The sequence below is a fragment of the Atractosteus spatula genome, chromosome 6 (assembly GCF_055471065.1).
Source record: "Atractosteus spatula isolate fAtrSpa1 chromosome 6, fAtrSpa1.hap1, whole genome shotgun sequence".
Lineage (NCBI taxonomy): Eukaryota > Metazoa > Chordata > Actinopteri > Semionotiformes > Lepisosteidae > Atractosteus > Atractosteus spatula.
Genome location: NC_142711.1, coordinates 60,472,804 through 60,489,758, shown reverse-complemented (window position 1 = coordinate 60,489,758; position 16,955 = coordinate 60,472,804). Strand labels below are relative to the sequence as shown.

The 16,955-nt window shown below is 37.7% G+C and overlaps 1 protein-coding gene across 2 annotated transcripts in view; it reads right to left on the bottom strand.

The window, feature by feature from the left end:
• The window catches only part of exoc2 (exocyst complex component 2), a 107,049-nt gene that overhangs the window by 53,031 nt on the left and 37,063 nt on the right, over nt 1-16,955 (bottom strand). For both annotated transcript variants that reach the window (XM_088918393.1, XM_088918391.1), the window contains exons 7-11: nt 10,538-10,618; nt 7,147-7,292; nt 6,645-6,726; nt 5,389-5,491; nt 4,347-4,465 (exon numbers count right to left, since the gene is read on the bottom strand). In XM_088918393.1, the coding sequence (XP_088774519.1) occupies nt 4,347-4,465; nt 5,389-5,491; nt 6,645-6,726; nt 7,147-7,292; nt 10,538-10,618 (531 nt within the window). The remainder of the gene's footprint in view (nt 1-4,346; nt 4,466-5,388; nt 5,492-6,644; nt 6,727-7,146; nt 7,293-10,537; nt 10,619-16,955) is intronic.

Here is a 16,955-nt window from a genome sequence, read left to right as displayed (position 1 = left end):
TGTACATTTAGATATACTTGAAACTCATACCTCATCTCAGCTTATTACACATTCATTTATCCTAGCACATCGCAGTTAGGACTAGTATATAACTAATTTACAACAGAGGATTTAAACACTTTTTTTCTCTGACTTTTAAAAAAACATACATATTTGTAAAAAAATACAGTAAGTACATATTCACATCTTGCAACAATTTATTGCACTAGAAATCTTAACAAACCCTTCCAATAATGAGTGTTAATGATTTTTTTTTTACATGCAATAAAATACATTTTACTGTCTACTGCACAAGTTAAAAAATATCTATTAAACTTAATAAACTATTGAAAAATACTGAAAGGAGACAGTGTGTACAAATACTTAAGTAAGGTGCACAGCCATGATTATATTTTATTATATTAAACCTTTTTACTAAGCACAAAACATAACAGATTTGACAAGATCCTGTTACTCAGCTGTCATCTGTGGCCCTTACTACTGAGTGCGAACATGAATTTTACGAAGCAAAAGTCTTTATGATGTCAATGTGCATACTACTAAAAAAGCATGTGTCTTTATAAGAATGATCTCACTTTTATTTCATTATCTAAGGTAACTGACATTAAAAATAGCTTAGAGGGTTTTTAGTCATTGAAAGACCCCAAAACTCCACGATTTTCCCCAAACTTCAATTTTCAGAGGCTCAATGCCAGGAGGTCTTATTTTCTGAAAGTGCCAGAAAGCTACACCTCCTCACGGGGTATTCGTTTTGGAGCTGAAAATATGTTGGAATTTCACGTGCTTTTACAGCGTCAGAACTGTGCAGCGCAAAGAGCCAAGAGCAGCTTTTGAACCACAAAAAAAAAAATACAGGAGACAGATCACTGTCTTTGACAATTACTTGCCTATCAAATATCACCAACTTTCGTTACTCGGCAACTACTTAACGGGAGACTAATTTGACAACCCAGTGCCCCAGGCAATTAATATGACACATATAATAAGTCATATCTCCATCTAAATGGAGATGAATGAGTAAAAGCCTACGAGGGATGGTTTACCTTGTAAATATTTTTGTTCGGGATGGGGTCTGGTAGTGGGGGATGTGGTCAGGCCTTCAAATGGCTGCCAGCTGCAAAGAGGCCTTTTTCCTCAGATGTACAGTAAGTGGAGGCAGTGGAAGAGAACCAGCTGCTAGGATAACAAATTGAGAAAGCCCCTTTGACACGGAGCGCGGTGGGCCTGTCTGATCCTACAAAGACGGATCATTCATTGCAAGGTGAACGGCACCTTTGGTACGGCCCCGGGCGGCGATGGGAGACCTGCTGCTCTCCGCCCCCCCCCCCTTCTGAGCCTCGTGGGCAGGGCGGCCGCTGTTATTCCGAAGCCCCGAGAGGGAAACGGCACGGGGCTCCGCTGAGCCGCTTCTTCCTTCCAGCGGCCGGACTGCAGACGCGTTCCAGATCGCACTGTAAGTATCCCTCCGGGCGCATGCAGACCTGACCGTTTGCCTCGCGAGGTTAGCGCGCTGAGGCCAGGCCGCCGTTTTCATCAGCGGAATGCGCCTGTAACCTTCAACTGCAGAAAGCTCCGCCCGTTTGGCACCTTAAAACGTCTTTAAAGCTTTAATAAAAACTTGGTATTTCAGATTCTGTATAAGGCTGAGGTATTACCAATTGGGATTTCAGTGTTTTAAACTTTTACAATAATAAGCATATCAGAAAAATCTGAGAACAAACTCTCTATCACTCTGCATCTTCCATACCACTCTCATGTAAGCTGCAGACATGGTGTTGGAAATAAATAACATTTTTGGCATCCTTCATAATTTAAAAACAAAATGCATGACTGAATAAAATAAAACTAAAAACCTACTGTCATTAATAATTAGGGAACTAACATGCTTCTTGAAATGATACTGCATAATTAGTAAAAAACTGGATCCTAAATTTCCTGGATCCAAGGAAAAAAACTGTAACAATGTTACTTTTAAGACATTAATTTTAGGGTTAGGACTGATACTGTAATGGTAATGTGTGAATGAAGAGTAAAACTACAGATTTGTATCTCCTGCAGCCAAGAATGCCATCTCAAACCACTTGAAAACCAATGGAGGACAATAAGGACCCAGAACTGAAAGTAAACTGAAACTATTACAACAATGTGAGTTTGGGTGATCAAAACGAAGGAACAATATGAAACTGTGAGATGACATCCAATTGCCAGTTCAACCTTTTTATTTAAAAAATTGCGATTGTAACACAAAGTTACAAACTTCATGTCTTTAAGTCTATTTATTTATAATTTATCATTTATAATCAATTTATTCATAAATACGACTAATAACTAAACAAGCAAATGGGACAAAGGTACCAATTGCAAATAAATAAGACAAATTCCTGTAACATTTATCAAATTCCAAATAACATAACATTTATTTAATCTTAATCTTAATGCAGCTTTGACTACTTCCATGTATTTCTATGTATTTACTAATGTTACACAAATTAAAGCAGTATCCTTTGCAAATAGCATTATTCTCAACCTGTGTTTTTTAAAAAGCTATATACCAAGTAACATTTGCACTTCACCTGCAAAGGCACAACGAGAGTGCTCGATTCACGACAAAGTGAACGGCCACAAACTGCATCAACTGCAACGAGCATCAACAGAGATTTAATATTTCTGGGGCAAACAAAGTATCCAAAGCTGCCAATTAAGGCAAAAGAGGAGGGAGAGGGGGATTCTGCAATCAATCTATAAGCTTCCCAAAGCTGTATCAGCTGAAGCACCTGTTCAGAAAACTAATGAACAATGACCAAGGTCTGTGGGGTCTCCTTGACCCGTGCTCCACACTAGCTTCTCAATCCGATCGAGGAGACCGTCAGCCTAGACCAACGAGTCCAACACAAGCTCTAGCAAGAGGCTCCTGATTGGCATTTCAAAGTAAGCAAAGCCAGTCACCAAACAGCTCATGGCAAACTCAGAGCAAACCATGCGACAGGGTCTCGTTCTATACCACAGTCTCCTGAGAAACAAGAACTGTCTTGAATCTTGTCCCTTCTCACTTATCCTGTTACCTAGAGTAAAACAATACTGTCCCATTTTCTCGGCACTTTCTCAAATAAAAAAAGCAGTTTGAAATGGAAATTTCAGAGGATCTACGTCGGCTCTTTATATAACATCTGTTTGTAAAAAGAACGTCATATAAAGAATGTGAAATTCTCTGCTCATTTATGACACTGCAGCAATTTAAAGGCTTATAATAGTTAAGGTAAAACGATGATCATTTAGTGGCTAATTTCCCTTATTTATAAACTGTAATCGTGAGTTCATGTAGGATGTTTTCCAGTTAAAGTATAGCAGTTATAAAATTTCATTAACATAAAACCATCAATATAATTATTTCCAAATCAACACATAAGTGCATTTTCTTAGTTGTACCTCTATTACTTGAGGTTTCAAATGCCAGTCACATGCATTTCATAAGAAGAACAGTAGAACTTTGCGACATTTGATCTATTAAATAATAACTACACATTAATTTGTAAACATTTTTCCAAAATCATTGAACACTTAATGCACAAATTAAGCTGGGTTTATTTTTGCACTTTTCCTCAATAAAATAAACCCATGTTTATTCTCCAGTTATGCACAACAACATAAGAAAGAGAAAGAGAAATCAATTTATTCCAGTGAGCTCATTTGGTGAATAAAAAGTCATGATATTCAAGGTACTTGTTTACTCCTTAATATTAAACTAAACCAAATCAATGATTTGACTTTACGAAAATAAAACAGTCTATCTTTTTTGTACACAACATTTTAACTAAGATAAACTGGAATTGTCTTATTTTAATTATTCTAATGTATGTTCTATAAGTAACTAAAAAACAAAATGTGGACAAAAGAAGCCAGGATTAAAAAAAAAACTTAAGTATAAAAAAATATTAAATGTAAATAACTATCAAAAATCCTGTTCTTATTTTTGTACATAACATTAAAACCTATAATAATCTTGCTTGAAAATGCAGTTCTTTTCTAGATTTCGATCTATCCCAGCAGACAGTTCAAGTTATTTTCCTTGCAATTAATCTAACAGTGGGAAATACAGAGAAAAGACACAAAGTTTGAAAGCACTGCATCCAAGCTGATTTGATACCAATCTCATCGGCTTCCGTTACGTTGCTTTATGTCACAGAAGAATGCAACTGTTTTGAGGTGTTTTATTTAAAAAAAAATCTCTGCAAATAACTCAAATATTATGTTCAAATGTATCCTTATCCAGCTTTAGGTACTTTAAAACAGAAGCCCAGTGTTCTTTAGATATGAATTAATAGATTAAAAAAAAAGTAAGTTCTTGCCTTTAGGTCCTTTGACATATTTGTCTTTGCAGTTGTGCATCAGCTGAAGGATCCACTTATGCTGAGCCCCAATGCACTGCCAGGCCGGGTCACCAGGCGCATGCAGATCTGACAAATATCTGTAAGTAAGCCCGACAAAATGCAGACTAAGTCAGCTAATGTGATTTCTCGTTTATTCCAGTGCATCAAGCTCTGCTGTTTGACCACAAATATTCATTGCATTTATTTATGGCAAGAACATGGAATTTTCTTCTAAAAAGCAATTAAAACATACAAACGAAGAATGGCCGTTCTGTTTCAAATGTATCCCAAACTCAATTTCAAATGTACACATTGACTGGTACTTTATTTCACAGTTTGTCATTTTTTTCTTCCTAATACACTACCAGGTACTTTTTAATGTGACTGCCTTCAACTAAAAAAAAAACAAGCCTGTTAAATTTTATATGAATGGTATCATACATTTTAACAGTTCATTAAAAAAAAAAACTCACAATGAACAAAAACAGTGAATTTGGGAAATCCCCATGGGATAACAAAATCAGATTTTGTTTTTAGTGTCACTTTACAAACACTACAATTCTATTGTTAAATATTTGGAACTGCATGTCAATAGCCACTAGAAATAAAACCCTGTATTAATCCGTGTCAAATGAAAACACGTCGCCATAACACTCAGTCTCAACTTAAACACTAAGTACTTGATCCAAAGGCTCTTAACTTGAACCATTGGCAGATAATATAACTAGCCAACAACGAACTGATGACAGTGCATTGTGAACAATGGCAAAGAAAGCAATGGAGACTCAATAAAAGCTTTGTTTTGAGTCATGAACTGAAGAAAGAAACATCTAAAAAACAGAATCTGAAACTAAAATAAAATCACCTTTTGGGTTGCATATATTGTATAGACAAGCACAACCATCAGCATAATAAGACTTGAAACAGACACAAAACTGGCATCACACACTGAGTACTTGGATTGTCAATGCAGTCAAGTGAGGTTTTTTTTTCTTAAAAACACTTGCTCCACAGCATATACCTTATGTATCCTTTCTGGTCATATAAAGTAGATGGGGTCTCCAGTAATTTATTCAGCAAAAGATTCCTCAAAGCATCGATCCGCGTTTCTACCTCTGCATAAACTGGAACAAAAAAAAACAATTAGATGAGGGAAATAGTTCTCTGAAAAATAAAACTTGAGGAACGATTCCATGAAGCAGACATTCCTTATCAAAAGGTCATCAGTTTCTGTACACTGAAATTATTTGAATTCTATGCACTCACCATGCTCGTTACAAATGTATCATATTTGTTTCTAAACTTTATTAAATACATTATCTGCTGATTATCAGATCACAGCAAAAACGTATTTAAGAATATTTTCAGACAAGAGCAACTCATTAAAGGCAAATCTGGTTTTGACTCTGTCCGTGCACTGTGTTTTTATCATTAACTGTGAAAGATGGCAGAAATAAGAACCTGGTAATTTACTGCATGCATTAATACTACATTGGGCAAAAGTACTTCTTAGAATCTATTTTTAAGCCTCCATGCTATCCTTGAAAAAACTAGGCTGAAATAAAATCAACATTTCTATCTTTCTTATCAGGTTTAACCTATTGTACTTACTGTACGTCTGTCTGTAACTTAATAAGACATTAAGTTTTCTTAGCCTGACTGAAAATAGTCATCTCACAATTGCTTTTCTCTGGATGGCCTCAGTGTGACTTTGGTATCATACAGAGAGCAATGTATAATGCACAATCCCAGTCGTGGTATAGGAAGGATATTGCACTGTTTCAGTACAAACACTAAAGGCTTGAATTTGATGCTCTCTGTCATATACCTAACCTTCCTATTTTCTTTTCTTATATTGCTTCTACACATTATCTGCATGCTCACAGTAGTCAACTACAACATCACCTTCTTCTCACTGCATTTTCTACATACGGTAGATACTGTATACACCTATCCAACTTTCATATTTAATGTAAAGTATTATTTTTGTGTAAAACTATAATCTAACACATGTGTCTGATATCATCCTATATGTGATTTAACCTTGGTCTGTTGCAAGTGCTATTGTTCCTCCTGTCTTCATACTGTACCATGAATTGAACTAATGCACTATTTATAACCTGTGTTTGACACATATTAGGAAGGTGAACACACAGTGCACTGAACTTTGACACTTTATCAGATTCCATTTCTGTATAGATAGAGTGGTTAATATTTATTTTATTACCCTGCAGCTTGATAGCATAAAAATCACACTTTTACAGAACAGATTACTACCTTTTTTGAAAACGTGCACTTCTGTGTTCCCAAAGAGAGACTTTGCCTTTTCATAGTCATTGATAACAACGTCATAATCGCCCTACAGAAGGGGGAAAAAAAACATTTAAACACCGTGGACTAATTCACTTTCAAACGTGCAGAATGTCCTGCTAAACATGAATCACCTTTTGTTCTGCTCTACATTGCATGCAAAAATGTTGTTTATTTATATCTAAAGGATTTTTATGTTTCACAAACCCATATGACATCTGATTTCTTTTGAAAGTGAGGTTTTAGAGCCAGAAAGAAGTTAAACTGCAATGTAATCAGATACGCAGAGATTTCATTCTGCACGCCATCTACCATTAAATAATACCTTGAGTTCCTTCATTTATGTTATCCCTAATACTTGGCAAAACTAAAAATCAACTTCTAGAAAATAGTGTAATGGAAAATGCAAATGTACAAAACTCATCGTGTTTGTATTTCTTAAAACAAACCGGGATGTCCGATTAGCTACCTTCTGGATGTTTCTTTCAATGTTCAGCGGCAGATTAAAAAGAAACTTAAAACGCTGAAGCACGTTCAGTGCGTTCCTTGTGGAATCTGCTTTGTCTTTACGTCCCAAGACTTCCTGGAAAAGTGTATCTGCTGTAACACTGGCCCCTGCAGAAGGAACAGATAGCACATTTTTCTGTATATACATTACATATATTATACATATATACAGAAATAGTAACGCATACATTTTCATAAGCAGCACATTCGTGAACGTATTTCCTGTCGACTTCAGTTTTATACAGATAATACATAAACCTAAATATAAGTGTGGTCAGAAAATGTATTAGAAATGCAGAACGCAGAGAGTAACATCACTGGATGGAGCAGTGTGAAATAGTGGGCAGAGGCTCTGAAATCGCAGCTGGAAAGTTGAGGGTTCAAAATGCTGACTGAATCACTGCTCAATGAGCAAAGTGCTTCAGTTGGATTCCTCCAGTAAAATAACCAGGTGTACAAGTGTGTGCATTTGTAATCACTTTAGATGCCAGAATCAGCCAGAAATTTCATTATAATCGTTACTATTATTAATAATGCTAGATATAATAGCTCCTCTAAACAGCAAATTGTTTGGATCGATCTTCTGATTATTTACATGTTATCCTTGACTTCCAGCACTGTGCTAACATCACTTTCCTGAGAATTCGGGGGTGGGAAAGGAAGTTCATAATCCCATGGTTGAAGTGTTCCCCGGAGTCACAGATTTAGCAGCTCTGATGCCTGGTCTCTCAGCGTTTGTCATCCAGTCAGAACGCTACATTTCCCCTTTTTTTTCCCCCCAGTAAATTTTCCCTTGTACAACGGTCTGGATAGACTAACTATCTCGAGCTCGGCACCAGGTTTCCCTGACTTGACCCGTTTCTATTTCTCATTCGGGGTTCGTACCACACTGTCCAGAGGGAAGCCCTCGTTTGCGACAGCTTGGGGTTAAAAACCTTTACTGCTCAGAATGACCTCACTGCCAGTCCTTGATAAACCAACGGTCAAGACAGAGCTGGTCAAAGCTGTCGCTCTATCACTCTCCCTTTTGGTGCTGTGAATGCTGGTCCACAGGCTACGTTCTAGGCTGTTAAGATGTGATTTTTTTTTGCGGCTGCACATACATTCAAAGATTTCAGACTGGATGTTTAGTGACTTTTTGGGCACCAAACAGTAAGTGGAAATTCCATCTCCAGGGTAAGCCATCATCATTCACGTGGTGATTACTAATGTTCACAGAATAATCACTCACTTAAACGCATCCAGCAGGCCCAGAGTTCTCTTCTCATAGAATAACATGCAGTGATTGTTTTTGTGAAAGTCAAATACTACAATTACTGTCTTTCACGGGAAGAGAACTTAGTGTTCGTGTGTACTTAACACTAAAACACTCCCGACTCTGTCAGATCTGTCTGTCACACTTCCTAAATTACAAGCTATTTATTTCCAGACCGAGCAGGGTTAAGGGAAGGAAAGAGCAGTTGACAAGAGAGATGTTAGAAGCAATTAGGAAAATTAAACAGGGGTGATAATTTAATACTGAAGTGTTTTAAGATTATGTTTGGTGGCAGGATCAGAAATGTCACTTTTAAAGCACATGGAGAACGCAAAAACAAATACCATTAAAATGCACACAAGGACTTTTGTCTAGATGCCATAGTTTGGAGGCAAAGTCTTCCTTTCACTGGTGCTTCATTTTTTGGCTATTTCAATCTTTATATTTGTAAATACACTGAGAGATCAATTTCCATCTTTCATTTTTTCATGTTTCACACAAAACCTCACTACAGCATTTTTGGAAACGAGACCAAAATTTATCGCTGGTCTCTGCACTCATTTTATGTCTGTGAAAAAACCGTCTACATTATCTGGTCTGGTGACTATGCTAAAAGCAAAGATGAAAAAAATTACATCAGTCTCGCTGGGTGGTTTGCGTGCTATTTTCTGTAGCAGGCTCAGTGGGTGGCCTGTTCAATGCACAAACGTAGACTTTGTAAAATTCTTTAATCAAAAAAAGCATTCAGCTTGAATGAAAACATTAACACAGCAAGTTATAAAATATTTTGCATTTTCCCTCCTCATCGCGTTTGACTTATTTTTGGTTATATGTAAATTTTGATATTAATGTTGAATTTAAGGACTCAGTAAAGGATTTCCAGCCGCATGCCCATATTTCAAATTTTGTAAACATGAAAGAGCAGTTGGTTCACGAAGTTTATTTTTACAATTTTAAAGGAAAGTACCCGTTTATTGACTTTAAATTACATGAATCAAATTATCATGTAAGGAATGAAAGGATATACATGGAGCCCTCTGGGACTGAACGAAAAGCATTTTGAATTTAGGCTTTGAAAATCAGGCAAAGGAAAGAGATAGTATAACAAAGAAACAGAAAATTAAAGAAATGGAGAAGAGATGCGGACTAGTGCTGTTTCTTGTGTTATTGGCAATCAGTTTCGCATGTGTTCAGCATTCTGGCAGGTCTGCTAATCTCAACATAATGTAAGTAGAATCGTTTTCTTAGGATTTCTCACACTACACATTCAGAAACATAAATCAAGAATGAAGGTGAATGATAACAATGAACGAAACACCAACGCTAGTGAACTTGAATGGCACAGCGTAGTCAAACAATTAAAGATTTGTGGGATGTGAAATCCGTGGAATCAATCCCTCACTCCTTTCTTGGACTAAACCCAGCTTTGATCTCCATCAGCACCGCTATGTGGGTCAACGGCATAAAAAATAATATTACACAGGTCTGTGTCAAACTGAGCAATTAAAACAAAAAAACAGAGCGTCTGGTCAGGGTAATGATCACAGCAACAGTACAGTACATTACTTGTTTCCTTGTTCACTTGTGCACCTTTCACAGCACATACAATGACCAGACCATCTGAAAAATGCTAATCACACAGCCTGTGTGATTGCAACAGGCGATCTACGGCGTACAGAGAGATTGTCTGACTACACGGTTAAAATGCAGGCTGCTCCTCATGTTTAAATCGGTAAGCTGTTTTTTTTTTTTAAACAGCCTGTCAATTTCTCTTCCCAAGTTTCTTTAACCCAAACATATTAAAAGAAAGTATCTGTCTCCCCTTAATTAAAAAACCTTCCCTGCTAACTGAAGCAGCAGGCTGAATGAAAATATCAAGTGATTCAACTGCTGATGTGACTCAGCTGCAGAAATGAGTCAACTTGTTTTTTTGGGGGTCTGAATTGATGAATCCTCTCTGAAGGTCAGTCCAGTCACACAACGTTGAAAAAGCTGCAATTGTTATACCCAATTCTGCTTTCTCTACTCAAGACGCTTTTTTTCTTCCATGGGTTTTCTGTCCCTCTTTAAGAAAGAAGAAGAAAAGGGGGAGGCTCACGGTTCAGGACGTTTTCCAGCTTCTGAGTCATGGATCCTTCCACTTTCTCCGTTCCGTCAGCTTCCAGCTTCTGATGAATGGCTGGAAAAAAAAAAAGTGGAGATCTAACATCTGGGATGCGTGTGCCGAACTTTAGGGACGTGAGATGTCAGATGTCAATCAAAAAACAATTTTTTATGCAGAAAAAATAAATCAAATAATCAAATAATTACACTATGGTTACTGAAAATAAGATATGTGAAAACACAGGCATTTCTCTTTTCAATTTAGGCACACGACAGATATTTTTACTTCAAGACTTCAATTTTGAAAATAATCTCCTTTTCTGTTTCGCTAAACACGAACCAAGACATGTTGAACTGTTAACTAATACAGGGGAATCCCCTTAAGCTTAGTCATTTCATATTTTTCCTGTCCACAAAGTTTTTTTTAGTGTTTTCTTAAACTGCATACAGCCAAACATCCACCATAGTGGTTTTATATTAAACTACAATACCAAGCATTGTAAAAAAGCAAAGATCTGTTCATGTGTCTTTAATCGAGTTATAATTTACAACATTGAAATTGTAAAGCTTTCCGAACTTTAATACCACTGCAATAAAATGTCCAGGAGAATACCAGGACCTCGAGGCTGCGTAATTTAAAAGTGGCTAAAATCGAACAAATCCTAACATGAATTCCAAATAATGTTCTTATACATTTGATCCTAGGCATTTCAAGAGCACCACAAACTATGGCAGATAAGAGTTATGTACAATATTATTTATTTCATTGTCGTGGGTTTGTGCTTCTAGCTTCGATTCCATTCAGTTATTTTGCAAAAGGCTTTTTTTCACTTCTCCGTTGGATTTCAAGTAGTTAACATATCAGCAGTAGTGAAAACTCAATTTATCTGACCACAGCTCAAATTCTGCATGTCTTTCTGTTGGTTTTGTAACTTGTACAAATTGATGGCAATTCTAGGACCTAAAAATAAAATTTATGTGTTTATAAACTAGCTACCTGCTCTTTAAGTCCAAATCTCTGAAGTCCTATTCTAAGTAAAGGCATTCCTGTAAACACAACTGCATGATGAGGAGACCAAAATTGTAAGAATAAAAAGTCTTTTTTGTTTCCTCAGAGGCAACTGCTTGTGTGTAGTTATTTTAAGCCACCTCCTGTTCAAAAATAAAACGTCTCTGCTGCTCAATTTAACTTGCGTAATTCCGGGACCTTTTCAATTTCAGGAACAGAAGATGAAACAATAAACAACCTCCAATTCCTGATGTGAGATAACCTTGTGGCCGATACGTGTACGGATCACTCCTGTGTCGGATCTTTACGAAAAGGATTCCCAGAGAGCCGCAAGTCAGTGTGGTTATGAAAAACAAAGCCTCCTTATTCACTACACCTTAAGAACCTCTCTGTTTTTTTAGACTGAGACTCCTTAAAAGCGTCACCAAGCACCAACTAAAAAACAAGGTATTTTATTCAAACAAATTTCATATTTCTACTTAACTTTCCTTTTTTTACACATCCACATTTTACCTATTATTTTAATACGCTTTAAAATAAAAGAAATACATTTTAATAGAGTCAATGGCTTTAGGAAATGTTTGCACAAATCATGATTGATTCTTATGCTTAGGTTACTGACGTTTTTCTTTCATTACAATTGTGTATTGTGTAACAATCACAAGAATTATTTAAACACTATTATGTCAACGCAATACTGTAACGCACAGTATAAGGAATTGCTAGATGCATCAAAGAACTCTCAGAACGGACACATTTACATTTTGTTTTGCTTTTTTTTTAGGGAGGAGGGTGTTTTCATGAAATACACCAAGCCTGCACTTCTCGTTCGCAGAACTCAACGCGAATGGCGGCCCGTGATTCGCCGGGACACCTTGGAACCTCCTGCTCCTCGTTTTCCGATTTTCGCTCCCAAAGTGCCTGGAGTCGTGCGGCGGTTTGTTCGAGACCTATAAACAGTTTGGCAGTGGCCTCTCTCGAGGTGCGATGCCTCGGAGCTCTGGACCGGCCTGTCGTCGGGCCCGAAGAGACCAGACGAAGCGGCCAAGCACGCGCCAGCGCCGAGAGCCGCCAGATAAAAAAAATAAATCACTCTCATGTGCTGTGTTAAATCTGCGCGGTTTACTGAAAGAACGAGGGGGTGGCGCGTCGTTTGGTTAAGTTAAAACAATGCAGCTCCTCTTTGAGACTTTAACCGAGTTGGGCTGGAAGAGAAAAGCACAGATGACACGTCCTGTCAAGCAGCCTATCAGGAAAGCACCGAGTGCAAAAGACTTATCCAAATAAATGCATATTTTTTTCTAGTTACGCCTAAAGCTTAAACTCTAGAGCTAAAAGAATTCTTAAAATGCCATGCATGTGGTCTTACCTTAATAGGCTGTGATATTTAGTTTAAATCTAAGAAACTGAGCAATACTGTACTCTACTGTGCAGGGTGAAGCCCAGGGGGATCTCACCACTTACAAGCCCAGTACAGCCTGAGGATGGTGTGGCTAACGCTGGCTTTTTCCATGTACAATTATGTCATTATATTGAGCATGTCTAAATGGCTGCTGACCTGGATGTAGTTATTTTTTTCCTGCTAACAGGGAAATCAATATGATTAGATATGCGTCCTCAAAGAAAAAAAAGAAAACCTTCAACCTGCCCATCACTCACAAACTCCATGCATAAAATTTGATCCAAGCTTTCCACTGGGAAGGGTAGGAGAAGGCCCAGCCAAAGAGATCCAACATCACATGTGGAATTTTGGATTGGCAGGTGAGTCCAAGCTTTGATTTAATCCAGACCACAGCCTCTTTGTCAAATTGCAACACTACCCCTGCTCTGCCAAAGGCATTGCCAAAAGTAAAAAAATTACAGTAATTTGAAGAAAAAGAGCGTTACAGAATGATCTTCTGAGGATAAATAATGAATGAGCCAACAACCTGTTTTTTTTTTGTTCTTTACAGCTTACAGCATAAGCAAAATATTTTTGTCATTTTCTGTCAATAGCACAAGCATTGTCATTGGGAAATAATTACAAAATCCTGTTTTCTTATTAGTCTTCCTCATGATCTTATCATTGTTATAAGGTAACATTCAATAATTTATTACAATAGGAGTTTTAAATAAAAATGTATTGGTAATTGAAGGAATAAAGGGGTGGTGTTTTAATCTAATGTACATCTAAAGTAAAATGACATTATAATATATATATAACTGAAAGCTAAAAGTTCCACTCCTGCCCCCAAGTGAACTGGACCACAAATTTATTTAAACTGTCAAGTCAGGTTCATAGAACAAATCTCAGAACAGCCCAGAAGAGGAATCAAGTTCATCTGCTTGGCACAAAACACACGCTCAGAATTAATAATGGATTTAGGAGACGCCCTAGCAGAGACAGAGCAAAGCAGGCTGTAACAGTCGTACAGGTGAAATCAGTGAATGGCCTTAGGCCTAAAATCAAGAAGCAGATTGAAACCAAAAAAAAAATGTCTTTCATCAGAAAGATGTTTTAAGGTACAGCATTTTTGTTTTGCCTGGGAATGATTTGTGGATTTTGCATTTTCAAATGAATGCTGTGAGGCATTCAAGTAAAGTGCAAATGTCTGCTTTTTGTGGTTGGAAGCCTATTCGCAGATGTGTTTATGCTATGAGAAATAATTTGTTAAGGTTTAATAGACTTTCATGACATACTTTTCTAACAATCTACATAGCCTCCTTACTGCTAAACTCATGCTCACCCACAGCATTCCTTCCTCTCCCCCTCCCTCAAAAAAGGGCAGTTTTTCCTCCCCTTGCTTAATCACACTGTGTTCCTGTGTGGTAAAATGGGAGCGCACAGTACCCAAGGATAGGATACACAAAGTTTCACCTCTGTCAGACCTACAGCAGGATTATGAGGTCTGGGATCTATCACTTCAGCTGCTTGGTTTCCCTCACCAGAGGCAGCTGTGTATCCTCTTTCTGTCTATAATATAATACCTCGGCTATGACAGTGTTGCACGTTCCCAAAACATACTGCCAGGCCAAAATTATTTTGTGCATTCTAACCTGAGGATTGATTGGCCCTACTTTTCGTTAAAGGAAAAATTAAGTATCTTAATCTTTGCAGTTGGGAATGTTTTGATCTTGGGTTGTACAATAAATCCTTTTTTTTTTACTTTTAGAAAAACTGCATAAAACTGGAACTCAGGACACAACGCACGGAGTACCTGGCCCATTGCGTTTGTCAGTGAAAATGTCAGCTAGAGACGGGCACAGATACCCCATCCAACTCAATCAGCCGGCACCCACAAGGTCAGACATAGGTGAACACGGCTCCTCGTAGGTTCCTGTGCACAAGCCAAATCGCGCTGATGAAGCAAACTTCCTGTTTAACATCTCCGCCACAGCCGAGTCTGTGTCAGACATTCCCAGGGGCTGAGTGGCAGAAAGGAGGGTTACGCTATCTGATAACACCAGCCAAGACGGAATTCAGACCAAATACCTCCCTGTCCTCGACCTTCCTGACCTTCAGCTGACTTTCTAAACCCTCTTTCAACATCCCGTGCCCGAGCTGGGAAACACAAACCACCCACCAGAGCCCAGCTTCCACCCTCACAACTTGCAACACAAACCACAGTTTTCTCTTCAACGTCGCCTGGTCTTTTCATCGACAGAAGCACCAGCACCAAAATCTCTTATTTCTACAAAAATACAGTTTTGTTTTTTCCTATGTTCCACAAAACACAGAAATGTGGTACTGGTTTAACTTACCTGACGTTATTATTTGGTGGTGCCTTTACGGATCAGAACATTTTTTTATTAAAACGTAAATTGAATATATTAGCTTTAGTCATAATCAAATATTAACTGAAGAGCAAAAGGGGGCAAAGTTGACTGCACTGTGAAAGATGTCATATCATTGAGGGAAAGCACAGAACATTAATTTTCAAAGAAAGTTTTTGTACGAAAGATGTGCCTCTTTTTTTCATTTATTTTGCTAGCCGACTGTGTCACAGCACAATTGCCAACTTTTCTACTAAAAAAACAGCCACAAGAATCCATCTGGTGAGGCTGGTTTCCAGTGGGTGTCACAGAACCCAGAAATCCAACCACAGACACTGCACTGTGGAGAGCGTACAGACAACCAAAAGTACACAGGGCTTTGAACAGACTGGCATTGCTCAACATACTTTAACTGCCCTTTCATTAAAGCACACACATTCCGATTTTGTCAATAAAAATATAAAACTGTAGTTCAGTTGAATCACCTAATTTCTAATACACTCTATATTGTGTTGATACACATATTTACTAGTTCTGAGGTCAGATCAAATGATTAAATACACAGCTGGCTTTGCAACAGTTCAACAGTTTGATTAACTCAAAATCATAAACAGTCCACAACTCAACATCACTGTGAACACTGCATCGGTTTATCCTAGAATCCTGTCAAGGTATCTTAATCACTCTAACCAGACAGAGGCAAATGTTATGGTCATGAATGGATATACATAAATCACAAGAGTTTTTAAGGAATTTTTATCATTTGGTCTTGGGGAAAATACATGGTAGGTAATATCAAAACAGTAATAAAAGGTAATCCTCCTGACTTCCAACAATTATTCCAAACAGAATTAAATAAGATCTCACGGTGGAAAAAAAGACCTATTACTTTTTGGCAGATTCAAGGCATCATTGATACCTGAAAAGTAATTCATTGATCTAGTGTGGCAAATACTGACACTCAATGCTCAATGAGGCATCTTTAAGCTTTAGTGAACAGCTGCTCAGTCACTTAAAATGCAGAGTGTCTGAATGTGCAGCGAGGCCGATGAACACTCACATATAAATGAAAACGAAGAAGTACAGGCTAAGCGTTTTGATGTTGTTCATTTTCAATGCTTCTCCAGTTGCTAAGCAAACAGAAATGCTTTGCGCCAGATTTCACGGGGGGATTGCAACAGTTTAAGGAGGCTTTGCTTTGAACATACCATGAGAACAAAGACCAGAGTTATTAGACTGTAGAAGGAGAGGCAAATTAAGCCTTATTAGATGTAACCCTGTCTTTTATTTCTGTTGGAGAAGGTGTTTCAAACGTCGTGCATCAGGAGTTTTTGCGGTGGGAGGTTTCGGCACACGCTAAAGAGTTTGCAGCTGAGCAGGGAAGCAAAGACTAGATCCTTCGCTGCCATGATCCAAGCAGAGTGTTTATCTTGGCTCGGTTAGGCTGCTCATGGCTTCCAGAAATTTCGTTTCCCAGTCCTGCAGCGGCTGAATATGTGGATGACTGGCTTTTAAAGAGCTAATGGGGCCACAACGGACCAAAATAAAATTATTTATAGGCATCAAAAACCGAATTGGATTTTTTTCATTAAAAAAAATCCTTCATTTTAACCTGAAATGTCAGGAGCCAAACATGACAGTTGTGTCGTAT